Raw genomic sequence first — 23,657 nt, 5'->3', positions numbered from 1 at the left:
AGATCAATACAAGAAAATTTTACTTGACAATTTTTGTTGCAAATTTTATGTAGAACTAGCCGTCAGGCTCCCTTCGCTTGCCATATCCGTCTAGCCAGGGGGCTTCGCCCCCTGGACCCCCGACTGGATCGTCCAAAAATGAGATCAAGGGGCTCGCTTCGCTCGCCTGCATTTTTCATTTGAGCATGCTTCATTCCATCAGAAAGTCAAGGTACTGAGAAAACGCTGATTTTGGGCGTATCTTTGATGAAGTATTAACGTCACCTCATTACAAAATTTTTAGACCCTAGCTAAACCTCTGTTCCAAATTTGAACATTTTTGTCTATTACTTGATGAAAGAACTGATAAAACGCTAATTTTGGGCGTATCTTTGGCGTTATTTCAAATTCCTTCTAATACAATATTATTAACCCTTCCACTACCAAGCGGGGTAATTAGACTACCCCAACCCACATTTTCCCCATTTTTTTGTAGATAATGTTGTTGTATTTCATTGAAACCTTGAGTACTTGTTAAAAACATATCACTTTAGTTGTTTTTTCTCATAAAATCATTTCATTCCTCTTATTTTTTCAATTATTAGCAGATTTATCCTTGGGGTAACTCTATTACCCCGCTTGGTATTCCATGTCATGCAATTTTTTGGTATATTCCATCCATTATCGGAATGCATAAGATATAAATTTAATGTCCAATTATCATTTTTCGCCAAACCTGATTCATAATGATCACTTGAAATCTAAATTTGAAAAAATTGCTTCTCTATAGCCATAATTTAATTATTTGACAACATTTCCCCTACATCTATTTGATAGAATGCTCAATTTTTTTGTCCTGTCAGTTTTTGATTGAAAATATATTTTTCAACAAAGAAATTTATTTTTAATTATATTAAAAGCTTTTGTAATGCATTTCATAGATGAATTAATGGAAAAATATAGAATAAAGATATAAAACAGAAATCTTGTTGGAGTGACCCAGTTACCCCAGTTGGTATTTCGTGTATGTGAAGAAGGTTGGTAGTCCAAGGGTTAAGGTGCGTACAGACTTTCGCTCTGCTCCGCAACCGAACGTCACTCCAGCAGAGCGTTTGATGATCGACCGGGGAACAACAGTGGTTCGACCGGGGAACGCGAGAAGATCTAACATCTTCCGTAACGTTCATGATCGGTGCGACTGCCGAGCGGAGGCGGAGCTACTGCGGTACGATGGAGGAACGAGGGCGGTACGAGGGAGGAGCGTGCTCGGTGCGGGTTGGATGCGCGAATATGTGTACGCAGCTTTACACCCCAGCTGAGCTTCTGTAGTAAATTTGAACATTTTCTGTTCATTTGTTCTCGATAAATCTGAGAAAACGCAGATTTTGGGCGTATCTTTGGCGTTATTTCAAATTCCTTCTAACACAACATTATTACACCCTAGCTGAGCTTCTGTACTAAATTTGAACATTTTCTATTCATTTGTTCTCGATAAAGCTGAGAAAACTATGGAAAAACGCAGATTTTGGGCGTATCTTTGGAAATTTTTCCAAATTCGTTCTTAGTGCGCCTCTTAAGCTGCGTACACATATTCGCGCATCCAACCTGCACCGAGCACGCTCCTCCCTCGTACCGCCCTCGTTCCTCCATCGTACCGCAGTAGCTCCGCCTCCGCTCGGCAGTCGCACCCATCATGAACGTTACGGAAGATGTTAGCTCTTCTCGCGTTCCCCGGTCGAACCACTGTTGCTCGCCGGTCGATCATCAATCGCTCTGCTGGAGTGGCGTTCGGTTGCGGAGCAGAGCGAACGTCTGTACGCACCTCTATACAGTCATATGAATATTATTTATACATTTTTTCTATTAGTTATTTTCAAAAGTATTGTTTGCTAATTAAATACTTCCATAGCTTGGATTTTGCCTTATTGTCATTATCAATCTGAAATGAAATTAGATTGTATTTTCTATATTCAATTGAATTTATGATACAATTAAACACTGTGATAGTGTAACACCTTTGAAAAATATGCACTGAGCAATAATGAGCTTGTTCTGGGAACACGGTAAATTGTTCCAAGCGGTAAATTGTGTCTAGAAGTAAAAAGTTCCGCGTCCCATGGGAACCATTTTTATAGTAAATGTTCCAAAATCCAGGTACCGGTTCCTCGCACTCTGACCGCGGTGGCACAGAATTTATCACAATCGAAGAGCTGTCATTGGTGAATAAGATGAACCGTTTGCGCATGCGCTTGTAGCTTGTTGGCCTACCATAGTAGTCACAGAATACATAGGCCTAACCAACAAAATTATGTTTGATAACCAGTCGTTGAAAGCGAACGGTACTCTATCGCAAGATATAACATTATTGTAACATGTGGTTTATCAAATAATAAAGTAAAGTGTGTAATCACAATCTTTACTTACATCAATTTGAAAAATTCTTCTCGTGAGCCAATGTGATATTTGGTATATGATATATTTAATATTTATTTCATCAATAAATTTTACCTTTACAGGCAAAAGATAAACACGTTTTAATTGGAACACATCAGGGAGATGTGAAACTATACAACACCCTTACTGGAAATGTGAGTCCCTCTTTATATTTATTCATATTTACTCCATTATTAAGTTTTATTCGTTGTTTCTTGAATTTTTCTGTTTTGTCTGTGGCTCCACTTGATTATTTTAATAAATAAGCAATACAAATTGAGAAAATCAAATCAATAAAAATCGATAAAATAATATCATATGTTAATCCAAATTAATTTATGAAATATTACATAACACAAAGTAATAATAGAAAATATTAAGATAATTATTATAGAGATTGTTTATAAAAAATATATACTGTAAGTTATTATATGAAAGATGTAGAAAAGAAATTTAACTGTTGAAAGTTATTTCTGCTGATTTCATTCACTTTTCATATTGATAAATAAGAGATTCAGCTCTCAATGTTAATCATAGATTATATGTATGATTTAAATGCACTAGAATAATTTTATGTTAATATTGAAATAATTATTGATGTTTTTTTTTATTTTTTAGGAAGAGGCAACTTACCAGTGTCACGAGTCTTACATTTCCAATATTCAGTCCAATAGAGATAGTTCTTTGATTTTGACGTCATCAACATTTTGGCCATTATCAGCATTATGGAAAGTTGATAATGGATTTATAAAGCAGTGAGTATAACAGCTGTTGACTAAAAAACTGTGCATCCACTCAATAAAATGATAATATTCAGTTTAAATAGAGTAAGCGTCCCGTAGCTCTGCCCAAGTGAAAGGGCATGTAGGCAGGGGTAATATTCCTACTTTTATAAAAACATTACACTCCAGAGTACCTAGATCCCTAGGTGGAGGAAGCTCCCCACATACAGAGATCCTTCATGTTGAAAACTGATATGCCTGCTGTACCGATGCAACAGACAACACAGATCAGTTGGCATTGGCAGTCTATTGTTGGCTATGGCTAGCAAGCGCTTTGCAACTGCTTAGTATGGTAGATGCGTGCCTATATTTAAGGCTGTGCAAAGGCTAAGAATAAACATTCTTCTGGTAATATTTTTCAAAGTTTTTCAATTTGTATATCGTTAAGCTATCAAAATGAAAAATGTTTTTGAGAAAAATATATTTTCCGATCATTACATTAAGAGATATGAGCGCCTAAATTTTAAATTTTTGGGACAGAACATTTCAAATTCGGTTAGAGATGAATCCATGAGATTTATTAGTGGATAAATTCTTCGTGGTATTGTTAATTGAATAAAACAAACATTCTCTGAAAATATCAATTTTTGAAAAAGTTATTCGTTTTACTGAAAATGACCAAAAATAACTTTTAGTTGAGTTTTTTGGTAAATTGAATAACTTTCTCAAAATCTAATATTTTCAGAAATTTTTGTTTTACTCAATCAACAATACCATGAAGAATTTATCCTCTAAATCTCATGGATATATCTCTTACCGAATTTGAAATGTTCTGTCCCAAAAATTCAAACTTAAGGCGCTCATATCTCAAAAATCAATGATCGGAAAAATGTTTTCCTGAGAAAACATTTTCATTTTGATAGCTTGATAATATACAAATTGAAAAACTTTGAAAAATATCACCAGAAGAATGTTTATGTTTAGCCTTTGCAAAGCCTTCACGCTCTACAGAATTTCAGCGAAAAGACCTAGTCTCATAATTCTTCATTAAAGAGAAATTCAATAAATTCTCTACATTTTGTATGCAATATGTATGTATATACGAATTATCAAAACAAAATTTTTTTCTCGATCAGTAACTTGTTAATTTCATGAAAATTACAAGACGTAGATTTCTGGACTTGAGTACTTCGTTTACAAGAGATCATTGACCAATTTTCAATTTTATTGACATAATTGGCATCCTCAAACAATTCTCCTGATATTACCAACGTTTCATCAATTTTTGATTATTAGTTTGAGAGTAACTTTGTTGGAAATAAAAAGGGAACACTATATACAAATCAAGTCTGATTCTTATTAAATTGCATTGATCTTTTGAATGAGTAGATTTACATTGAAAGTTCAAAGGACGAAAAAGTTGCTTGATTATTAGTTTTTATATTGCCTTATTTATTTATTTACAATGCATATGTCACTAATGTAATAACATTGGCAGATAAAATTATAAGGTAGTAGTCGTGGTCCCCGTGTAGGCTCCGTCCGATTCAGCACGCAGCGGTCCTCTTCATCGTTGTTTGATGCGCTCGTTGTCCGTCTCGCCTCTCAGCCCAAGCACACTGCAAAGTTTTTCGGGCAGTTTCAGTGCGATTTATGACAGGGCAAAAGTTATTCAACAAATTAACTAGCACTCCTAATCCGGTCTATGATATCTTGAAAATTGTGCTATTTTTCTTCCAAATTTATAGGTGACAAAGTCCATTATTATTATATTGTAGTGTGATATGACATAATATTACAGTTGATTTCATGTTGGACATTATAATCAAATAAACAATCTGGTCAGCATTCTTGATTGAATTTATTGGGACTAAAATATTGCATGTAAAAATATTTATCTTTATTTTTTGTGAATAATTGTACTGGTATACCTTCAATTTTTTTTACCTTATTTCCTCTTTACTCATTATTTATTTCTAATGTCGATTTCTGGACGATTTTAGTTCCTTATGGTACAGTATTAGCATTTGATTCATTTATCAACTTATTTTACTTTTCTAATGGGGATATTTTTGCAGGTTTGCCATGGATGATGATGATTACGTCGAATTTAGTAAATATAGGCAGGATAAAATAATAGGAACTAAAAGTGAAACTGCTACGGTAAGTTATTAGTTGATAATGATTTATCTCAGTAGGTTATTACAAGTAGATAAGTCAGTAAAAAATTACAACAGACACCGGACTGTTTCAACAAAATACAGTCATTAGCAATAAAAGAAATATCAATAAGTTACAGAAAAAAAGAAAAATTGTTCGTTAAAAATTCAATTTCAATTAGGGGCAATCCTTTCCGCAAGTGATTTATCTATCAATTTATTTACAATGGCAACTATCCACAAGTATTTCAAGCCCAGGTGATGATGAAGGGAGGAATGATAATAAAGTACAAACGTTTCTATTTGCGATAATTTCTTGAATGGATCAATAGAGATGATAAATAGCTGAAATTAAACTTGAGAATGAGTAGCTGATATAAAATGAGAGAGAAATGAAACCTGAATTACCTGTTGAATCTATACCAAGAACTTACGTGCTACTTACTATTGTCTTGTCAAAATTAATATTATTTATACTTTATTAACATATTTAGATGTTATCTACTTAGCTTCAGGCAAATATTAGTTTACTTATATCAGAATCTCTGAATTCCTCAATTGTGTAGAAGGTTTCCTTTCTTAGCCATGTCTCTAGAACCATTTTTATATGGAGGGACGGTATTAGAGCTGGGGTTTGTACTTATTGTAATACATGAATAGGAATTCCATGCACTTGCATATTTAAAATTGAGTACTGTCTTTACTTTCACCTGTGTCTGCTTATTCAAGTTAAATGGAATCAAATATGATTTGTTGTGTTATAGAAGTTGACTTTGTTTCAGATCTACGACATAACGACGGGCAGGAAGATAATGACGCTGCAGCCGAGCAAGTCGAACGAGTATGACAAGAACAGAGCCACGTTCAGCCCGACCGACGAGCTGGTTCTCTCCGACGGAGTGCTGTGGGACATCAACTCGGGCAAGGAGATCCACAAACTCGACAAGCTCAATCAGACGCTTAGCGGGGTCTTCCATCCCAATGGACTCGAGGTAAACTAAATAGCTCATCAAATTCCCTTTAAACTTTTATATTGCCCGGAGCCCAATATTTAGATATAATGATCTTTCCATTATCTGTAATAGAATAAAAAAATAATTTGCTTGTATACGTACGAGATAGGAAATTCACGATTGACGCATCATCACGTCTGAACTACAGTAACTATATTACCCACAGTAAGGCCATTCAATGTCACGTGGTACGAATCCGCCATTAATATTCCAAACAAACTTTATAGTCCTATCTTATTGCATTGGTAATTTGGAACTTGGAACGATTGGAAACATAATTTGAACTTCCGATGAGTTTGGTGTTTTATAAATTGTTATATCCAATTGAGCCACAAAAATATTTTGAAATTAGATATTGGAAGTTCGATCCAATAAATTGGATGAGGAAATACAATAAAATTGAAATCTATCTAGATCAGTTGTTCCCAAAAAGTGGTCCATGAAAGCTCTGGAAGTGGTCCGCGAAGAGCCCGAGGAAAGAAAAACTGATATTTTAAGCGTTATTAATGTTATTTAAATTAACTTTATTGGTCTATAATATCTAGAATAACCAATTTTCCTTCGAAAATGTTATACCAAACTTATCAGAAGTTCAAATTATGTTCCCAATTGGTAAAAGAAGTGATAAGTTCCAAATTACCAATGCAATAAGAAAGGACTATAAAGTTTGTTTGGAATCTTAATGGCGGATTTGTACCACGTGATCGAGCTAGCTAATCAATTGCGTGACAGTCAATGGCCATACTGTGGGTGATATAGTTAGTGTAGTCTGAACTAATTAACTGATTAAATTTTGAATATAGATTCTTAATTTACCGAGGATGATTATAGGCCTATTTTCAATTCTTCAAAATTTCATCATGTCAAGTTTTCAGTTTGGTTATTGCTTATCATTACAAGTTTTTAATCAGACCCTTGCGGAGCACGGGTTACCTGCTAGTATAGGTTCTATTCTAGTAGTCTTTTCATTTTCATTGATGACACAACCGGTTTTGAGTATTCATTTGATTATCAATTGTCCAAAAAAATATGATCATATGCTTATTCAAATCTTTTGTTGCGATATTTGATCGTTTATTGGCATTAAATATTATTTATGAACTATTATTATCTTTGTTCGGATTGGAGGTAATGAATCCGCGGTTATAATTTAGATTTCTTGCTTTGCTTTTGTTCTGGTTGTTATTCCGAGACTGTTTAGGTTGAATAGTTGAAGTCAATAATAATGTTCACACAAACATTTTAATTTAATATAGTCTAATAAAACGCTTTAACCATTTAACATGCTTATTTCCTTCAAACAACTCCAAATAACATTAAATACCAATTAAAATTAGATACAATTTAGGTTTGTCTCAATGTTTCACCTCTGAAATGTATTTGCATCAGGTATTTTGTTCGCCAAAGATCTTTGATTAAATATTGATCTTGTAGAACCAATCCATAAATTATTTGATCATACATCCTTTAATTAATAAAGTTGATCGAAGATCTTTGACCAAATAAATGGTCATGGATATTTAATTTTGTAATGAGCTATAACATTATTTTTCATTTAATACGGTATTAGGTGACATTACCTAATTACTACTGTTTGGTATACCTACGTGAGCTATAAATTGGAATTGAATTGAAATTATATATTAATTTATTTATTATTCTAACGTTACGCACATGCTCTTTTGCGTAATGTCTTATAAATTGATATGTTTTTATTAGTTTCATTTCAACTAGCAGGCATGTGTCCATTGAGAAGAGTCTCCAATTTATTTAACTATTTCAAATGTCATTTTTATATTTGGTGTGTTGAGAATTCCAATTTCATTTCTAGTTTTCTTTGTAAATGTTATATCTATATATATTTTGTATGTATTGAATTAGTATTATTTGGGTTGATGTTTGTTTGTCAGGTTGTGTCGAACACAGAGGTGTGGGACCTGAGGACGTTCCATTTGCTGAGAACAGTCTCCTCGTTGGACCACTGCGAGGTGATATTCTCACCAACTGGCACGGCCATCTATGCCGTCTCACTCGAACAGGAGACCGACGAAGAATCCAACTACGAGTCCTCTTTCAAGACCCTCGATGCCCGCGATTACTCCAGCATAGGTAAAAAAAATATATCTTTATTTACATAAAAACGCCTGAAGTGCAGAGTGTGACTGCCAAGGCTGTCTCGTCATATTTTGCAATTGATATAACACAATCAATCATAATAATTGAAATAATAGACTATTACGGTATTAAATACAACCAAGACAACATTAGATGATGAGTGATGAAATACTTCGAGTATAGACTTTTGTAGTAAACAAGTTATTGGTATCCAAGTAATGAATTATGTATTGCCTTGAAACAATGCAACACAAACTTTTACAAATGACTCAATACATAGGCCTAATATACATATAGATTAAAGTGCGAGATAAATTACTTTTAACATGAAGAGGAGAAACCCATTTCTCCCTCCACAGTTTGTAGCGTAGACACAGACGGACATCCTGCGCACAATTGATTGCGCCGTGTCATTTTGCTTCATGTTCTTGTGATGAAAACATCTCTGTAACATACACAAACCAATATACCTGCTGACCAGTACACTACTTGGAACATTGCCAGCAATAGATGGAGGGGAGTGTTGCCGCGTCGCGTTACAAAGCTCTCTCACTCAGACACAAAAGAAGGAGAAATCAATGTTGCTAGGTAGTGGGAGTGATTAGTGGAGGATAGAGCATCGGACCTCTCCGTCTTCGAGAAAGAGCCGTGTTAAAAGTAATTTATCTCGCACTTTAGTAAGTTAAAATTACATGTTAATAAAACAGCCTTCAAGTGTGGAGAATAATAGCTTCAACTAAGCGTCCACTAGCTTTCGCGCTAACATGGAATTGGAGATGACTAGTACATTTGAGCTCCACTATTATAGGGAGAGCCTTGTTCTGGAGTAGGTTTCAAATATTTGTTGCCAGATAATAAATAATAATGCCGAGTGACCTGGCAGGCTCAGATGTGGTGTTAGTTTTCAGGTCGCACCTGATCAATTTCAGGTCCTCTGACTTGACAACTGTTTTTCAGGCAGCCGGGACCAAAGGAAACGTGTTCATCCGAAACTAATTGCCAGATTAGTTATTGTTTTAGTGAAAAGTTTTTTTTTGTGTGTAATGTGATTATGATTCCAATACAAAGTGTGATTGTGGTTAAAAATTGTTGAACAATTTTGGTTTCCATGTTCTGTCAAATCATAATATATATAGGACATCAACTCATTGGATGAATGGGTATTCGAATAATGCTATTGTGAAAAAGAAGAAGTCAGCATTGTTCAAATAGATGCGTCGTCCTCTTGTTCAACACAAGGCGATTGCCAATGACTGTCCAACTCGAATTGAGCAGTGTTGTCGTCTACCCCGAATGCTAGTTTGAGTCTGACTTTTTAGTTGTGTATAAATCCGACTACTCCAACCTCCATTTCGAGTGAACGCCATTTTCCAACCTGGAATTATCCAGGTCTTATTTATTACATAGATACTTCAACAACTACTTCAAATTCAAAATTGTATAGTTTCGTGAGTGAAACATAATTTGTGAATGTGAAATAATTTGGAAAATAACCTACATTGTAATGTCGTACAATAAATTGGAAAAGTAGCAGAATTTGGTTGTCATTTCTTCATAAAAATAATATGAATGTAATTATTTATTTCTTGAGAAGACTGTATTAGTGCCAAGACTCCAAGACTGTAGTGTAAAAGACATTTTACATAATTGAATTAAATTTGCATTGCATATGATTTGTTGATGGTTGCAGCTACAATCGATGTTAAGAAGAGCATCTACGATTTAGCAGTCAATCGGCTCGACACTCAGATCTTAATTGTGGAGAATCAAGGCATGTTTGAGAATGTGCAGGAATCGACTGTGAGACTTTATGATGTCGGCCGCAGAAGGGTCGATGAAGATGAAGTGGTAAGAGATTACTTTCAAAATTCATAAAATAAAATTATATCATATAATAAATACAACATCTATATTCTTAGCAACACTCATGAAAAAATTATAACAAAAATCATTAATTATTAAATTAAATCAATCAATTAATTTAATAATTTAAATTATAAAAAATTATCAACACACATGAAAAATAGCAACACTCCTGAAAAAATTATTATTAATTAATTGAACTATTGACTTGGTTCATTAGTTTCATTTGTCAACCATCGAAAGCTCGGAGCAATCGAAATAGATTGAACCGCCAATTTCTCTCATAAGTTTAAAACATAATCAGGGTGGCCACCTACCCGGATAACCGAGAGAACCTTGAATTCCTCATGATTCTACTAACCGGGAGAAATACCGTGAATTCCTCATTAATTTTTTTCAATTACTCATAAATTTCAATTAATTAAAGAAGTGTACAGTAACATATTTAATTAGTAAACTTCCTATAATTTTTAGGTTAGCCTATGCTTTTTTAAATGCTTCTTGATGTACTGATAACAGTTCCTCTGGTGCAATCATAAAGTTTTTATGGTCTAAGGGTAACTTTCTATGGTCTAACTAAAGACTGTTGGTCTAGTAGATTTCACATTAATTTCTGGTTTCAATCGTTTTTTAGCTTATTTTGAGTTTAAAACAGTGAAAAAAATTGGCGCTCGCTTATCGTTTATTTTAAAATGATCCATCTTTAGTCATGATATAAATCAATTACATTTCAAAATTAAATATATTGATGACTTCATTCTCTCTGGAATGAGACTTTCTTCAAGGTTTGAAGTCACCAACAGCTGGAATCGGCTATGGTTCTGTACATACATATATATGGCTTCATTAGTATAAGTATGACTCAGAATACATAATAAATGTTCAAATGTATTGATAACTTTTACATTGTAGTCTGTTTTTGTGACGAATTTTTTGTCTTTCAACTACTCACTGAGTAGTTAGAATGGACCCTGTTCGAAAGCACTCCACACACATGAGTAGTTTAAAGAACCTACTAATTCCTCACAAAAATAAACTGTAGTGTCAAAAATTATCAATATATTTGGAAATTTAAATATTGCTATTCGCAATAAATTCATCATGGAAGATCAAACTGAAGATTTCCATAATAAATTATTTACGAATGTATCTTGTTCCTCAAATACCGAAACTCTACCTGGAAAATTTGAAATTTTACTCCGGAAAACCGGGGAATTACTCATAAAAATCGCGATATAATTTATATACTTACATCAGCCAATCACAGTACCATTCGTCGGCTATCTTTTGTTCGCTAAAAAGGACTTAAGATTTTAGAAGTTCATGTTGCTCTGCAATGGGTATCATATTAATGATATTTAAAAAAATTAAGGCATGGCTGATGCTATAATAATTATGAAATAAATGCGTACGTGATCTGAAATATGTAATTGAAATGTTCAATATTACTAATTGAGATATTAAAAGTGTTATAATAATAATAATAATATTTATTCATGCATGTACATTTTACATTAAATGTTTCGCATTTGTCAGTTACAATAAAATCATACAATCTGTCAGGTCATCAAAATCTCCGTGAATATTTGAAGTCCAAAAAATAAAGATGATATCATCTTAACTATTATAATATTTCACTAGGTTTATTTCTCACACTGTATATGAGAAAAACTCCAGTAAACTGTAGAAACATCTCTTTTGTAGCCATTCCTCAGTAGTCTCTTGAATGTTCTTCTATTTGAAGTATCGAGAATTTCCACTGGTAGTGCGTTTAAGACCCTTCGACTGACATGCTCTGGCTTAGCTTCAAAAAATCTTGTTCTGAGGTTGGAGTCTCAGCATATTCCGTGTTGTAGCCATGTACGGTAGCGCCTGTAGTCCTCTCGTCCTTGCGGGAAAATCCATACAATGCAGCCTCTAGGATATACAGACATGGCAACGGCAGGATCTTAGCTTCCCTGAATAACTCTCTGCATGGGGTTCTTGGTGGCTTCCTAAACATCATTCTCAGTAACCGTTTTTGCACTCTGAAGGCCATCAATGAAGCGGGTGCTGCACCCCAGAATATCAGGCCATACGTTAGAGCTGGCTGGAAATATTCATAGTACGCTATTCGAACTATTCTCTGGTCCACCTCCCTTATCAATCTTGATATTGCAAACCCCGCTGCATTGAGCCTTTTTACCACCTGATCAATGTGACTGTTCCACTTCAGTCTTACATCAACATTGATTCCCAAGAATCCACATTCTTCCACTGGCATTATTATACTTGTTGAATCCACAGCAAAATTAAAGTTATTGGGTGTGTCTAAATAGCCAATATTGAAGCTCATATAGGATGTTTTCTTTACGTTGACTGTCAACTCATTAGCCTCACACCACTCCTTCATGCATTTGATTACTTCTTCTCCTTCAATTTGTAATTCTTCAAATGTATCATCTGTCAGTAGGAAATTAGCATCGTCAGCAAATGATACACTGTTTACGGTTGAGGGCAAATTTCCGGGCAAGTCATTAATATACAGTGAGAACAATATTGGGCCAAGTATAGTTCCCTGTGGCACTCCTTTTTCCAATTGCCGGATTTCTGACCGATATTTGTAGTTGATGATTCCCCCATTTCTCTCTTCAATCTCAACTTATTGGGACCTTTCACTAAGAATAGACTTCAGCCATTCAAAAGCCACCCCTCTGATACCATAAAAATGAATTTTATCCATCAGAGTTTCATGATTAAGGCTTTCGAATGCCTTTTTCATGTCTACAAAGAGTCCTAGAGCTTTTTTCCCTCTGTCAAGTGAGTCATATACTTGGTTAATGAAGTCATTTACTGCAAGGATTGTCGATTTTCCCAAACGAAAACCAAATTGACATTCAGACAAAATCATATTGTAGTTGTGATGCAACAACCGAACCTTTTTTCCTAATTTTCTAAATAAACTGTTTCAAATTCATGAAAAAATTGTTGAATAAAAAAATTTCCTTGTCTGAAATATTGATTGGCTGGTTTTCAATATAGATAGTTATCATTTCTCTCTTAATACCTTTATATTATTCACTCTCATATAATTCATTTTTTTGCATAGGATGATGAAGAAGAAGAGGAAGAACTTGATGGAAGCGATGATAATTCTACACCCGATTCTCCTTCTGAAGATGAACAGGGAGATGGTAATTATGAACAATTATTATAATTTTTGAGACAGTTTTGTATTTTTTGAAAGATAGTCTATACTTCTAGAGATATTACTTTTAACATGAAGAGGGAAAACCAGTTTCTCCTTCCATAGTTTGTAGTAGTGAAGAGGAGTAAGCATGCTGTTCACAATTCCGTTCTTATCGGGCAGCCGATGAAGCCGCATCGTTTGCTATCGCTCTGTGAAACGAAAGTGAAATAACAAGTTATAGCCGGCCGCCTGGCGTAAACTATAACTATAAACTGTCTTGAGATTTATTTATTCAACTATATCCGTTTTAGTCGTTTAATTGGTAAAACTCGCATTGTAAAGCGTTGATTTTTCGCGTTTGAATCATGGCAGATGAGTGCTACACATGTAAAAAACCTGTGATTAACCAAAAAGATTGTGTAAAGTGTCAGGACTGTGCCACGCCATTTCTTTATACCTGCATTGGAGTAGTTCCAAAAAAACAAATAATGGAGATGCGAGAGGTGCTCTACAATAACAGCCACAGACATCACTAAAGGCAACAAATTTGAAACCGAAGTGGATTCCATTTTGGGCGCGATCGCTGAATTTAGGAAAGAAAACAAACAATATTGGGACTCCAACAACAAAAGATGGGATGACAACGAAGAAAAACTAAAACTGGTGCAGGAGAACATTAAGCAGACAAATCTAGAAATCTCACGTAGAAAAGAGCAGTTCAAGGACGTTTCCATTAAGTGTGATAACGCGTGTGCATCTCTTGAAATTTGTCGACAAGAGAACAGTCAGTTAGAAGACGAGTTATCTCAAATTAAAAACGATCTGAAAGAATTACTACAGCATACTAGAAAAAACAACATTCTAGTGACAGGTTTACCCGTAACTTATAGGGAGAATATGTTAACGTAAATTTCCACTGCAGTGACATATCGGCAGCGCATAGACTTCAGGGAAGAAAAGGTGATAACAGGCCACCCCCACCCCATATAGTGGTAAATTTTACATCACGATGACCAAATCAAACTGGTTGACCGCGAGGCGCTTCAAAGGCTCACTTAGTGCAAGTGAGCTCAATGTGAATTTCCCCAAATCTCCAGTTTATTTGAATGAGCATCTCACCACTGAGACAAGAGCTATATTTAATGCAACGAGACAGTTGGTGAAAGACAAGAAACTACATTCAGTGTGGACTGCGGACTGTGAAGTAATGACCAAGATAGTGTCTAGATCTACACTTACTGATTGCTTAATATATGGTGAATTTGAAAATTTATAACCCAGGCGCCACGTTAATTATTAGGGAACGACCCTCGAAATTTGAATAAACAACTACCACAGCATAACTCTTTAGCAGAAACATGAATTTATTTGAACTATATAAAAACAATGTACATTACTTTAATAAAGACGCAGTCCAGCAATCGATAAATGTAGAACTACACATCTTTTCCAACTATATTGCTTCACTCCATGATTAAAACAATAAAGAAGGGAGGGGATCTAATGATACTTGTGAAATAACAACACAAGACACTTTTGAATCATTAGATAATTATAATGAAAATAAGCAAAAGGCAAATTGAAATTGACACTTTACAAAGAAACAAACGAGATTTTCAATGTTGATTAAATATATCAAATGACCTTCAAAATTTCAGTAATTACTCTGTTAAGCAGAACACCGAAGTATGAAATATGATTTTAATAATAATGTTTATTGAGAGTCTCAATATTTAAATAGAATAATGCACAATAATACGACGTATCACAAAACCTAAACCCTATTTAAACAACAATAATACAACAAAATAACCAGTGTGGCAAACAAACAACAACTTAAAATTACACTAACCTTATATGTTGTATACCCCGCGGACCACAAAGTTTCGCGTACTTTTAAACTGCTCACTTTTACATTACAAATTATGAATTTTAATTATTTTTCTTTAATGGTGGTTTTGATGTGGTGGTGGTTTTCCGGAAACAGGACTCCATTTCAGCCCCTAGGGCTGCGGGCTGTACGCTGCTCACTCCTCAGACATCTTATTCTTGCCGTGGTTCACCGAAAAGTGTGCTCGTGTTCCCAACTCCACGTGTTCGCCAACCCTCGAACCATTGTTCCTCCTTGGATCACTGCCCCAGTTGGTGCTGCCCCCTATCTGATGGCACTCCACTCACGCCTGGCGTCTGGCTGCCACCCTTTTGTCACTGGTCAGCGTCGGTTATTTCACCGTTAGACTTTTGACATCATTGTTTCAACCTCTACCCCTCTTTGCCATAAGCTGGTTCCTTTTGTACGTTTTGAGGCAGAAAGTTGCAAGTCGAAAACTATCTTGGCCTGGCTTGTAGCTGTAGAAAACCAAGGCCTGAGATGATTGTTACAATAGCCGCAGGTGATCGCCCAATTCGTGTCCGGGATATTCAACATGTTGCAGAACTGAGTGATATAAACAATACCGGTACATCCACTTATGCGAACGTGGCCCAGGTCCCTCGAAAAGCATCTACCTCACATCAGTCTACTGATAAGGAACTCAATTGAACTAATAAATATGAAAATTAGTTATCGTGATTCGAAATCATTTAATTGGCATTCATTGATAACAGGATGTAACAGTTGAATTATTTGTATTAACATGGCTTCATTTCACACGAGAGACAGGCATGTATAGTAATTATTCTGCACTCTACTACCGTGAGTAAGAACCCACTAAGTTACTTCTTATTTCAAAAGAGGAGGTAATTAGTTATCGTATTTTCAAAGTAATTATTTATTTATTGATCTGGTTTAGGCGAGGAAGCCTACTGAGTATCCCAGAGTATCCTATAATAACGAACAGTACGTATAAAGCCTACAGACCTAGTAACAGTAGAAGAAAACCTAGTAAAGTAAGTACAGGGTAGCCTATTAATAGTACAGAGTTGCCTAGTAATAGTACAGAGTTGCCAAGTAACTTCAGTATGAGTGTAGTCTACAGTCTGAAAAGTATTTTTACTGAGGTAGTCAGAGTTCTATTACAATAAAAAGAAAAATGAATTACTTTCATTTCTAAAACAGAAAACATACTACTGTTTGATACATCCTCAATTATTATAATTTCCCAACTTCACCTTTTAATTTGATAGTTCTTCAACTACATGATTCTAACTGCAATGCAGCTAGCTTATCTCACTATGATAACCAGCGGCTGCATGGGCTATCAGCATTTATCTTATCTATCAAATATTATCTTTAGTATTATATTGATAATACTCGGCTACTTTTCAGTAATTAATCTATCAACTCATCTTCAAATTGATTGATCCCAAGAACATCATAATAGGCTATGTTATGTATTGTAAATAAAAATCCTACAATTTATAATAAATTGTCCCTATTATTGCTAATTTATTGTAGGTACTACTCCAACTAAGTTTTTTCCTAATTTTTATGAAGGTTTTGAGGAACTGAATAGTGCTTCTCTCCTTAAATGATACACGTTACATAAGAGTAATTGAATATTGAAACTAGAGTAAAAAACAATTTGACGAAGTCTGTCTGGCGACTGCCGGTCATGGACTGAATATACTGAATTACTGAATAATGCTATCTCATTCATCAACCAAAAATACTTTGACATTTTCTTAATCCAACAGTTTCACAGTTATAGGCACAACCATTATTGCCTCTGATTAGATACGGTAGTTTTGCCTCAGATTACATTTAGTATTGACTAAGTTCGTTTGAATCCGCCTATTAATCTCACAATAATTGTTCCACATATCAATAATAACACATATAATACCTATGATTTATTCAATCTACCACTCAGGAACTCTTTCTTTGATAAATAATTAACTGCGAGCGGCCGCAGTAACATCTTCCACCCAGCAATGGTCGGCGTAGTTCCGCCTGGTGGACAGACGAAAGATCAATCCAGTCGGTTATTTGATCCCTCCAGCCAGGCTCAGCCAAGCAGCCGAGACAATAGAACAATGGAGTGACGGTCGTATTCGCGTTCATCAGCAGTTTTCTTTCTCACGATTATTTTGATTTTTGTGCTAATCAATAATAACTCCAGTCACCAGTAAAAAATTTCCAGAAACGTGGTGTACTATCATATTAATGACTTTTCATGATGATTTTTAATTATTTAAAAACATTGTTGACATTCTGAGCCTTCAGGCTAAACTTGGGGTCGCTGAGAACGAATCTGCAATCAGAATTTCTCTATCACGAAAAATAACGAAAAAAACCCAGCTGTTGATCTTCCGGCAACCGTTAATAGTCATCCTGCAATGCGGCCGAAACACTTCCAAGCCAGACACTCATCTCAAATAACAACGCCAAGCTGTGAGAAACCATCTTGCACTGCGGCGCTAGGTTGAGAGAAATATAGATGAATTTATCATTATCCTACAAAGTCTCAAACATCATTTCAGTTGTATATTATTGACCGAGGCATGGCTGAATGACGAAAGTGACCTCTTAAATATCCCGGGGTATGATCTCTTTAGGTCTGATAATAGCTTCAATCAGTGTGACGGAGTGGTAGTTTACATTGATTGCGAGCTTTCAGTAAATTGTAGGGAGATTCAGCTGGGTGGTGTGGCCCATCGACTTTGACTGGCAGGGTACTCCCTGCGAGCTTCTTGCGGTGTATCGCAGTCCTAACTCTAGTCTATCCTTATTCTTAAACGCCCTGGACAGTCATCTTAAAGAATCAATAAACAGTAATAGGGAAATACAAATTCTGGCCGGGGACATAAATTGTGATATTCTGAATGTTGTTCCAGGTTCGTTAGAAGAGAAATATATTGATTCATTAAATGAAGCAGGATTGACAGCGGTACTTGCATTGACCACTATTTTGTTAAGACACGCCATTCCTTCACTGTCTCAACTACAATTGTACAAACTACCATAACCGATCATTATAGCATTTACATGAGTATTCAATCAATTAATAAGAATAATAAACTATCCAATAAGGCTGAATATTTTTCAAAGAACTGGGACCGAATCACCAATGAATATGATGTGAATTTAGCCACTCGTCTTTTCACTGAAACACTCCAGAATCCCATAGATACTAAAAGAATACCGGTCACAGCGAAAAATAGTAAATTTAAGCCATGGATCACTATAGGCTTAGTTCAATCAATCAGGCATCGAGACAAACTGAAAAAGAGACTCAATAGACAACCCTTTTGTATAAGTCTAAAAAATGAATTTATCAACTACAGAAATACTCTTCATTCATTGATTAAGCAAGCCAAATACAATTATTACAGAAATAAAATAGAAGAAGTTTCCAATAACCCAAAAAAATCTGGACAACAGTAAATGAAATTTCTGGTAGACCAACTCGAAAACTAGCATTCCCTGTCAATGAATTTATGAAGGATGGCCAGACTTCCGTGCAACAGAGTGCTTCTGAAATTAGCACCAACTTTAATAAGTATTTTGCCTCAGTTGAGAAGCGCTTGGCCGATTCTATCACTCCATTGGGCGAGCCAGAATTCAATGACTCCGATCATGTTGTAGATTGCGTATTTGAGTTCCAGCAAGTTGAAAAGGAAGAGCTCAGGGAGGTAATTGCTAGTATGAGAGGCAATAGCGCCCCAGGCCATGATCATATACCTGCTAGAGTAATTAAAGAAAACATCAATATTCTTCTGAATCCTATCCAGCATTTGATAAATCTAAGCATACAGACAGGTATATTCCAAGACATTCTTAAAATTTCTAAATGGATTCCGATTTACAAATCAGGCACCAAAAATGAATATAACAATTACCGCCCCATTTCCCTACTGGTTATAACATTAAAACAAAAATTATTGAAAAATGTGCAAAGATCCAATTGATGCAGTATTTAAAACAGTATAATCTTTTAACTCCATCACAATATGGGTTTCAGACAACATAAAACAAAGGAACAAATCAATACTAACTTATTTAAACCTTGCTAAAGCCTTTGATTCAGTTGATAGGGAAAATCTTATTACAAAATTAGAAATGATTGGGATTTGACATACTGCATTACTATGGTTTAAGAGCTACTTTAAAGACAGAGTACAATATGTGCAGATAAATGAAGATAGGTCTGATTTGGAAAAAGTTGATTATGGCGTTGTACAGGGGCGTACCCTTGGGCCTATTCTATTTCTCATCTATGTAAACAATCTTACATTGCTGAACATCAGTAGTAAACTTTTTTATTTGCTGATGATACGGCTGTGATCTCAACAGGTAAAAACTGGGATGAAACATACAATAATTCAAATGCTGACTTAGCCAGAATCAAAAGCTGGTTTGATCATAATTGTTTGACCGTCAATATAGATAAGACCAAGTACATGCCCTTAGTCACTCGTAACCAGCTAGATCCAGGACCCAGAGACCTTAAAATCCACTCATGTGGAGACTCAACTTCTACTGTATGTAACTGCAATTATATAGAACGAGTTGATAAATACAAGTACCTTGGCAAATTTTTTAATTAAAGCTTAAGTTGGAGTCCGCATATTCATTTTTAGCCCAGTCAATGAAGGTCCAAAAAAGCAGTTTCGATCCGAAAATTAAATAAAAGCTGAATTTCCCACCATCGATATAACACTCCCAGAGGGTCATTCTCCCAAAAGTCCCAAAAAATCCCCTTGGAGCTTTCCGCCCCAACCCCCTAAAACATGAAAAATGCGGGTGAACACGGGAAATCAATTATCTCTGTAACCATTGATCGGAAACAGTTCTATTATATGCCATTCGATTTGTTACATTATGAACTACAATATTAGTTATATTCATTTTTTCAATAAAATTAACAGTTTTCTTGATAAAATAATATATATGTAAAAATTGAGGGGGTTTGTGATTTGATTTTTTTGTTTTCTCCGATTAACCTCGAAACAAGTAGTTCTAAAGAAAAATGAGCCGAATAATTAATGTAGCCACTCTTATTGCAAATCCATTGATGTATATTGTTATGTATTTGCGACTCGATTTGACGCCGTGGAAGGGGAAACAGTCGACGCGGAACCGCGGCTGTCTCTCTTAGCCATAGTAAACAGCAAACTGGAAATCAATTATCTCTGTAACCATTAATCGGAAAAAAATCTATCATATGTCATTCGATTCGTTACATTATGGACTAAAATATTAGTCGTATTCATTTCCTCAATAAATCAAACAGTTTCCTTGATAAAATAATATATACGTAAAAATTTAGGGGTTTTTCGATTTGATTTTTGTTTTCTCCGATTAACTTCAAAGCAAATAATATAAAAAAAATTAGACAAATAATTAATGTAGCCACATTCATTGCGAATCCATTGATTTATATTGTTATTCAATTGCTATTCGATTTGACGCTGTGGAAGGGGAAACAGTCGACGCGGTATGGCGTGGCTGACTCTCTTCACCATAGTAAACAGTAAAATACAGTAGTAGGCCTACTGCTTTCTAAGTTGCATCTTATTCACACTATTTATTTTTTTATTTTTTTATTTATTTATTTATTTATTTATTTATTCCTTGAAAAAGCATTACAATAATTCACAATTTAGAAATATAACAACAAAATGAATCAATAGGAAATACAAATAAACATAAGGAACTACTTCCCCAAAAGAGCAAGCTCGAGCTTGGGGAAGGAGCAGCCGTACTTTGACTACTTACTTATTATTAATTAACATTACAGTATATACATTAACAACTAAAATCAAATCCTTTCAATAAACAAGATAAATCAGTGATGCTATAATAGATCAATATATTTACATACAATATGTGTTAGAATGCAACAAAATTTGTAAATTATAATAAATTATAATAATGACCTGATATTGCCTAGCCCAGTGTATAACATGATATAAGATGTGGTACAAAATGAAATCTATTCAATTGGAATAATTACTATACTAATGTAATCCAGAAATTCTCGGCACTATCCCAGCCATGAGAGCTAACCAGATACTTTTTCAAATGTAGTCCAAAGTTTTTTTGGGCGAGTAAACCTCTCAAATTACTTGGAAGAATATTAAAAAATAATGGAGATAAATATATGAAGCTACGCTGACCAGCAGTAGTCAATAATCTAGGAACAGTAACCAGACCTGACTCCTCCCGTCTTGTAATAGCACAATCCGTTCTATTAATGAAATGAAAAAGTGATAGCTTCTTATAATATAATATGATGTGTTTCAGGTATATCTGTCTAATCGGTAGAACTGAAAATTCCAAAAAAGCCAATCTTGTTGAATACATTCTATTCTTTTTCAGAATAATTTTTAATATTAAATTTTGTATTGTTTTTACTGGTTTTAGAACATTTGTATATGCACCACCCCAACCCACAATACCATATTGGAGCAATGACTGTGCCAGTGCATAATACACTATCTTCATGACTTTCATAGGCAAAACAGAACGTAATTTCACAAATAAATAAATAAGTTTTCTAGATCGTGTAGTAAGCTGCGACAAATGTACATCCCACTTTAAATGCTGATCAACCATTACTCCAAGATATCTGATACTGCTAACCTTCTCTATTTCATTACAATTAACTGAACACCCTAAATCTACATGACTAAGACAATTTGGAGAATGCAAAACAAGTGACATATTAACTGGCTGATTCTGTATATTCAAGGAAAAAGAGATGTATTTTGTTTTGGACAAATTCAGAGTCAGTTTTCTTCTATCAAGCCATTTTTTTACTTCTCCCAGTCCCCTAGCAGCTGAGTCATATGTGCTAGCCCAGTTTTCTTCATGAAAAATTAAAACTGCATCGTCTGCAAATGACAATATTTTCCCATTGATTAAATTAAGGTTACAAAAGTCATTAATATAGATCAGGAAGAGGCAAGGTCCAATCACTGTTCCCTGCGGGATTCCCATTTTAACAGATTTATATTCACTAACAGTGTTATTGACTCTAACACATTGTTGCCTATTCTTTAAATAACTGCAAAACCATCCCAGTGCCACATCCTCAAGACCAAGGCTACGGAGACAATCAAGTAGACGATCATGGCAAACTGTATCAAAGGCTTTTGCAAGATCAAGAAAAATAGCTATTTGTCTCCTACCTACATCCAAGTTTAAGATTGTTTCTTGAACAAAAGCAGCAATTGCTTCCTGTGTTCCCATCCCCTCTCTAAAACCAATTGATTTTTTGACAGAATATTATTCACTTCCAAAAATTTATGTAGCTGTCTCTTTACACATTTTTCAATTATTTTAGCCAAATTCGAAAGTAAACTTATAGGTCTATAGTTGGTAATTTTCCTTTTGTCTTGTGATTTGAATATTGGTTTTACTACAGTTGTTTTAAAAGAATCTGGAAAAATACCTTGTTCAAAACTTACATTAATAATGTGTTTGAGTGGAGAGGCAACAATACTTTTAACAGATTTTAAAACAGATACAGTAATGCCATCATGACCAGGCCCAGATGCACCTCTAAGACTCTCGATCGCCTCCACAACCTCAGTCTCTGATACATATTGAAAAGTAAAATAATCTTGCGGATTGTGGGGATTGTCTGGTTGCAAATCGTCACCAGGCTCACTAGGAATATTTTGTACCATTTTCTCTCCTATAGAGATGAAAAAATCGTTAAAAGCATTAGCACATATATTGGGATTATCCCTAGCACTATAGACATTACCATCAATTTCAATTTCTTCCAAACACTCCTTCCTTATTTTACAACCAGCTACCTCCCTAACTACATTCCAAGTCCGTTTTACATCATTTCCAGCCTCCTCAATTTTTCTGCTATAATACAATCGTTTAGCTTCTCTAATAAGGACTGTCAATCTATTTCGATAACTTCTAAAATAATTTCTCAGATTTAAATTGAATGGTTCCTTTTTACATTTGTTAAATAGAGCTTGCTTTCTTCTAATAGAAAATACTAAACCTTGAGTAATCCATGGCTTGATTTTTTTAAACCTCGAAATAGATTTGGCTACATTTATAGTGGATTTTTCAATATAGCTTTGTAGAGTTGCTACAAAGTTATCTGTTGAAACATTAACATCCCTACTAGAAAATACAGACTGCCAGCCCTCAGACTGGATAAGAGACAAAAGCCTATCATAATCGAGCCTGGTGGCAACAAGTGGCAACTGAGCAGCATTGTTAGTCAAGTCTATTTCACAACGAACCCTAAGAGAAGTAACATAGTGATCAGTAATACAAGTCTTCAACACC

General features: G+C 34.8%; 2 protein-coding genes across 5 annotated transcripts in view; both read left to right on the top strand.

The window, feature by feature from the left end:
• LOC111049932 (DDB1- and CUL4-associated factor 1) overlaps positions 1–23,657 on the top strand; it is a 126,411-nt gene that overhangs the window by 96,161 nt on the left and 6,593 nt on the right. Inside the window, exons 23-29 of the mRNA XM_039431389.1 lie at positions 2,496–2,567; positions 3,031–3,167; positions 5,213–5,297; positions 6,076–6,285; positions 8,217–8,415; positions 10,112–10,269; positions 13,373–13,457. Coding sequence (XP_039287323.1) covers positions 2,496–2,567; positions 3,031–3,167; positions 5,213–5,297; positions 6,076–6,285; positions 8,217–8,415; positions 10,112–10,269; positions 13,373–13,457 — 946 coding nt within the window. The remainder of the gene's footprint in view (positions 1–2,495; positions 2,568–3,030; positions 3,168–5,212; positions 5,298–6,075; positions 6,286–8,216; positions 8,416–10,111; positions 10,270–13,372; positions 13,458–23,657) is intronic.
• The window catches only part of LOC111048197 (protein abnormal spindle), a 274,644-nt gene continuing 267,949 nt past the window's right edge, over positions 16,963–23,657 (top strand). For 2 of the 4 annotated variants that reach the window (XM_039430391.1, XM_039430393.1), the window contains exon 1: positions 16,963–17,032. The gene's annotated coding sequence lies outside the window, so the exon portion shown is untranslated. The remainder of the gene's footprint in view (positions 17,033–23,657) is intronic. The other 2 variants (XM_039430394.1, XM_039430395.1) reach the window with 1 other exon arrangement.

The sequence above is a fragment of the Nilaparvata lugens genome, chromosome 6 (assembly GCF_014356525.2).
Source record: "Nilaparvata lugens isolate BPH chromosome 6, ASM1435652v1, whole genome shotgun sequence".
Classification (NCBI taxonomy): Eukaryota; Metazoa; Arthropoda; class Insecta; order Hemiptera; family Delphacidae; genus Nilaparvata; species Nilaparvata lugens.
Note: the sequence above shows the minus strand (reverse complement) of the source record. Positions and strands in the feature narration are given on the sequence as shown.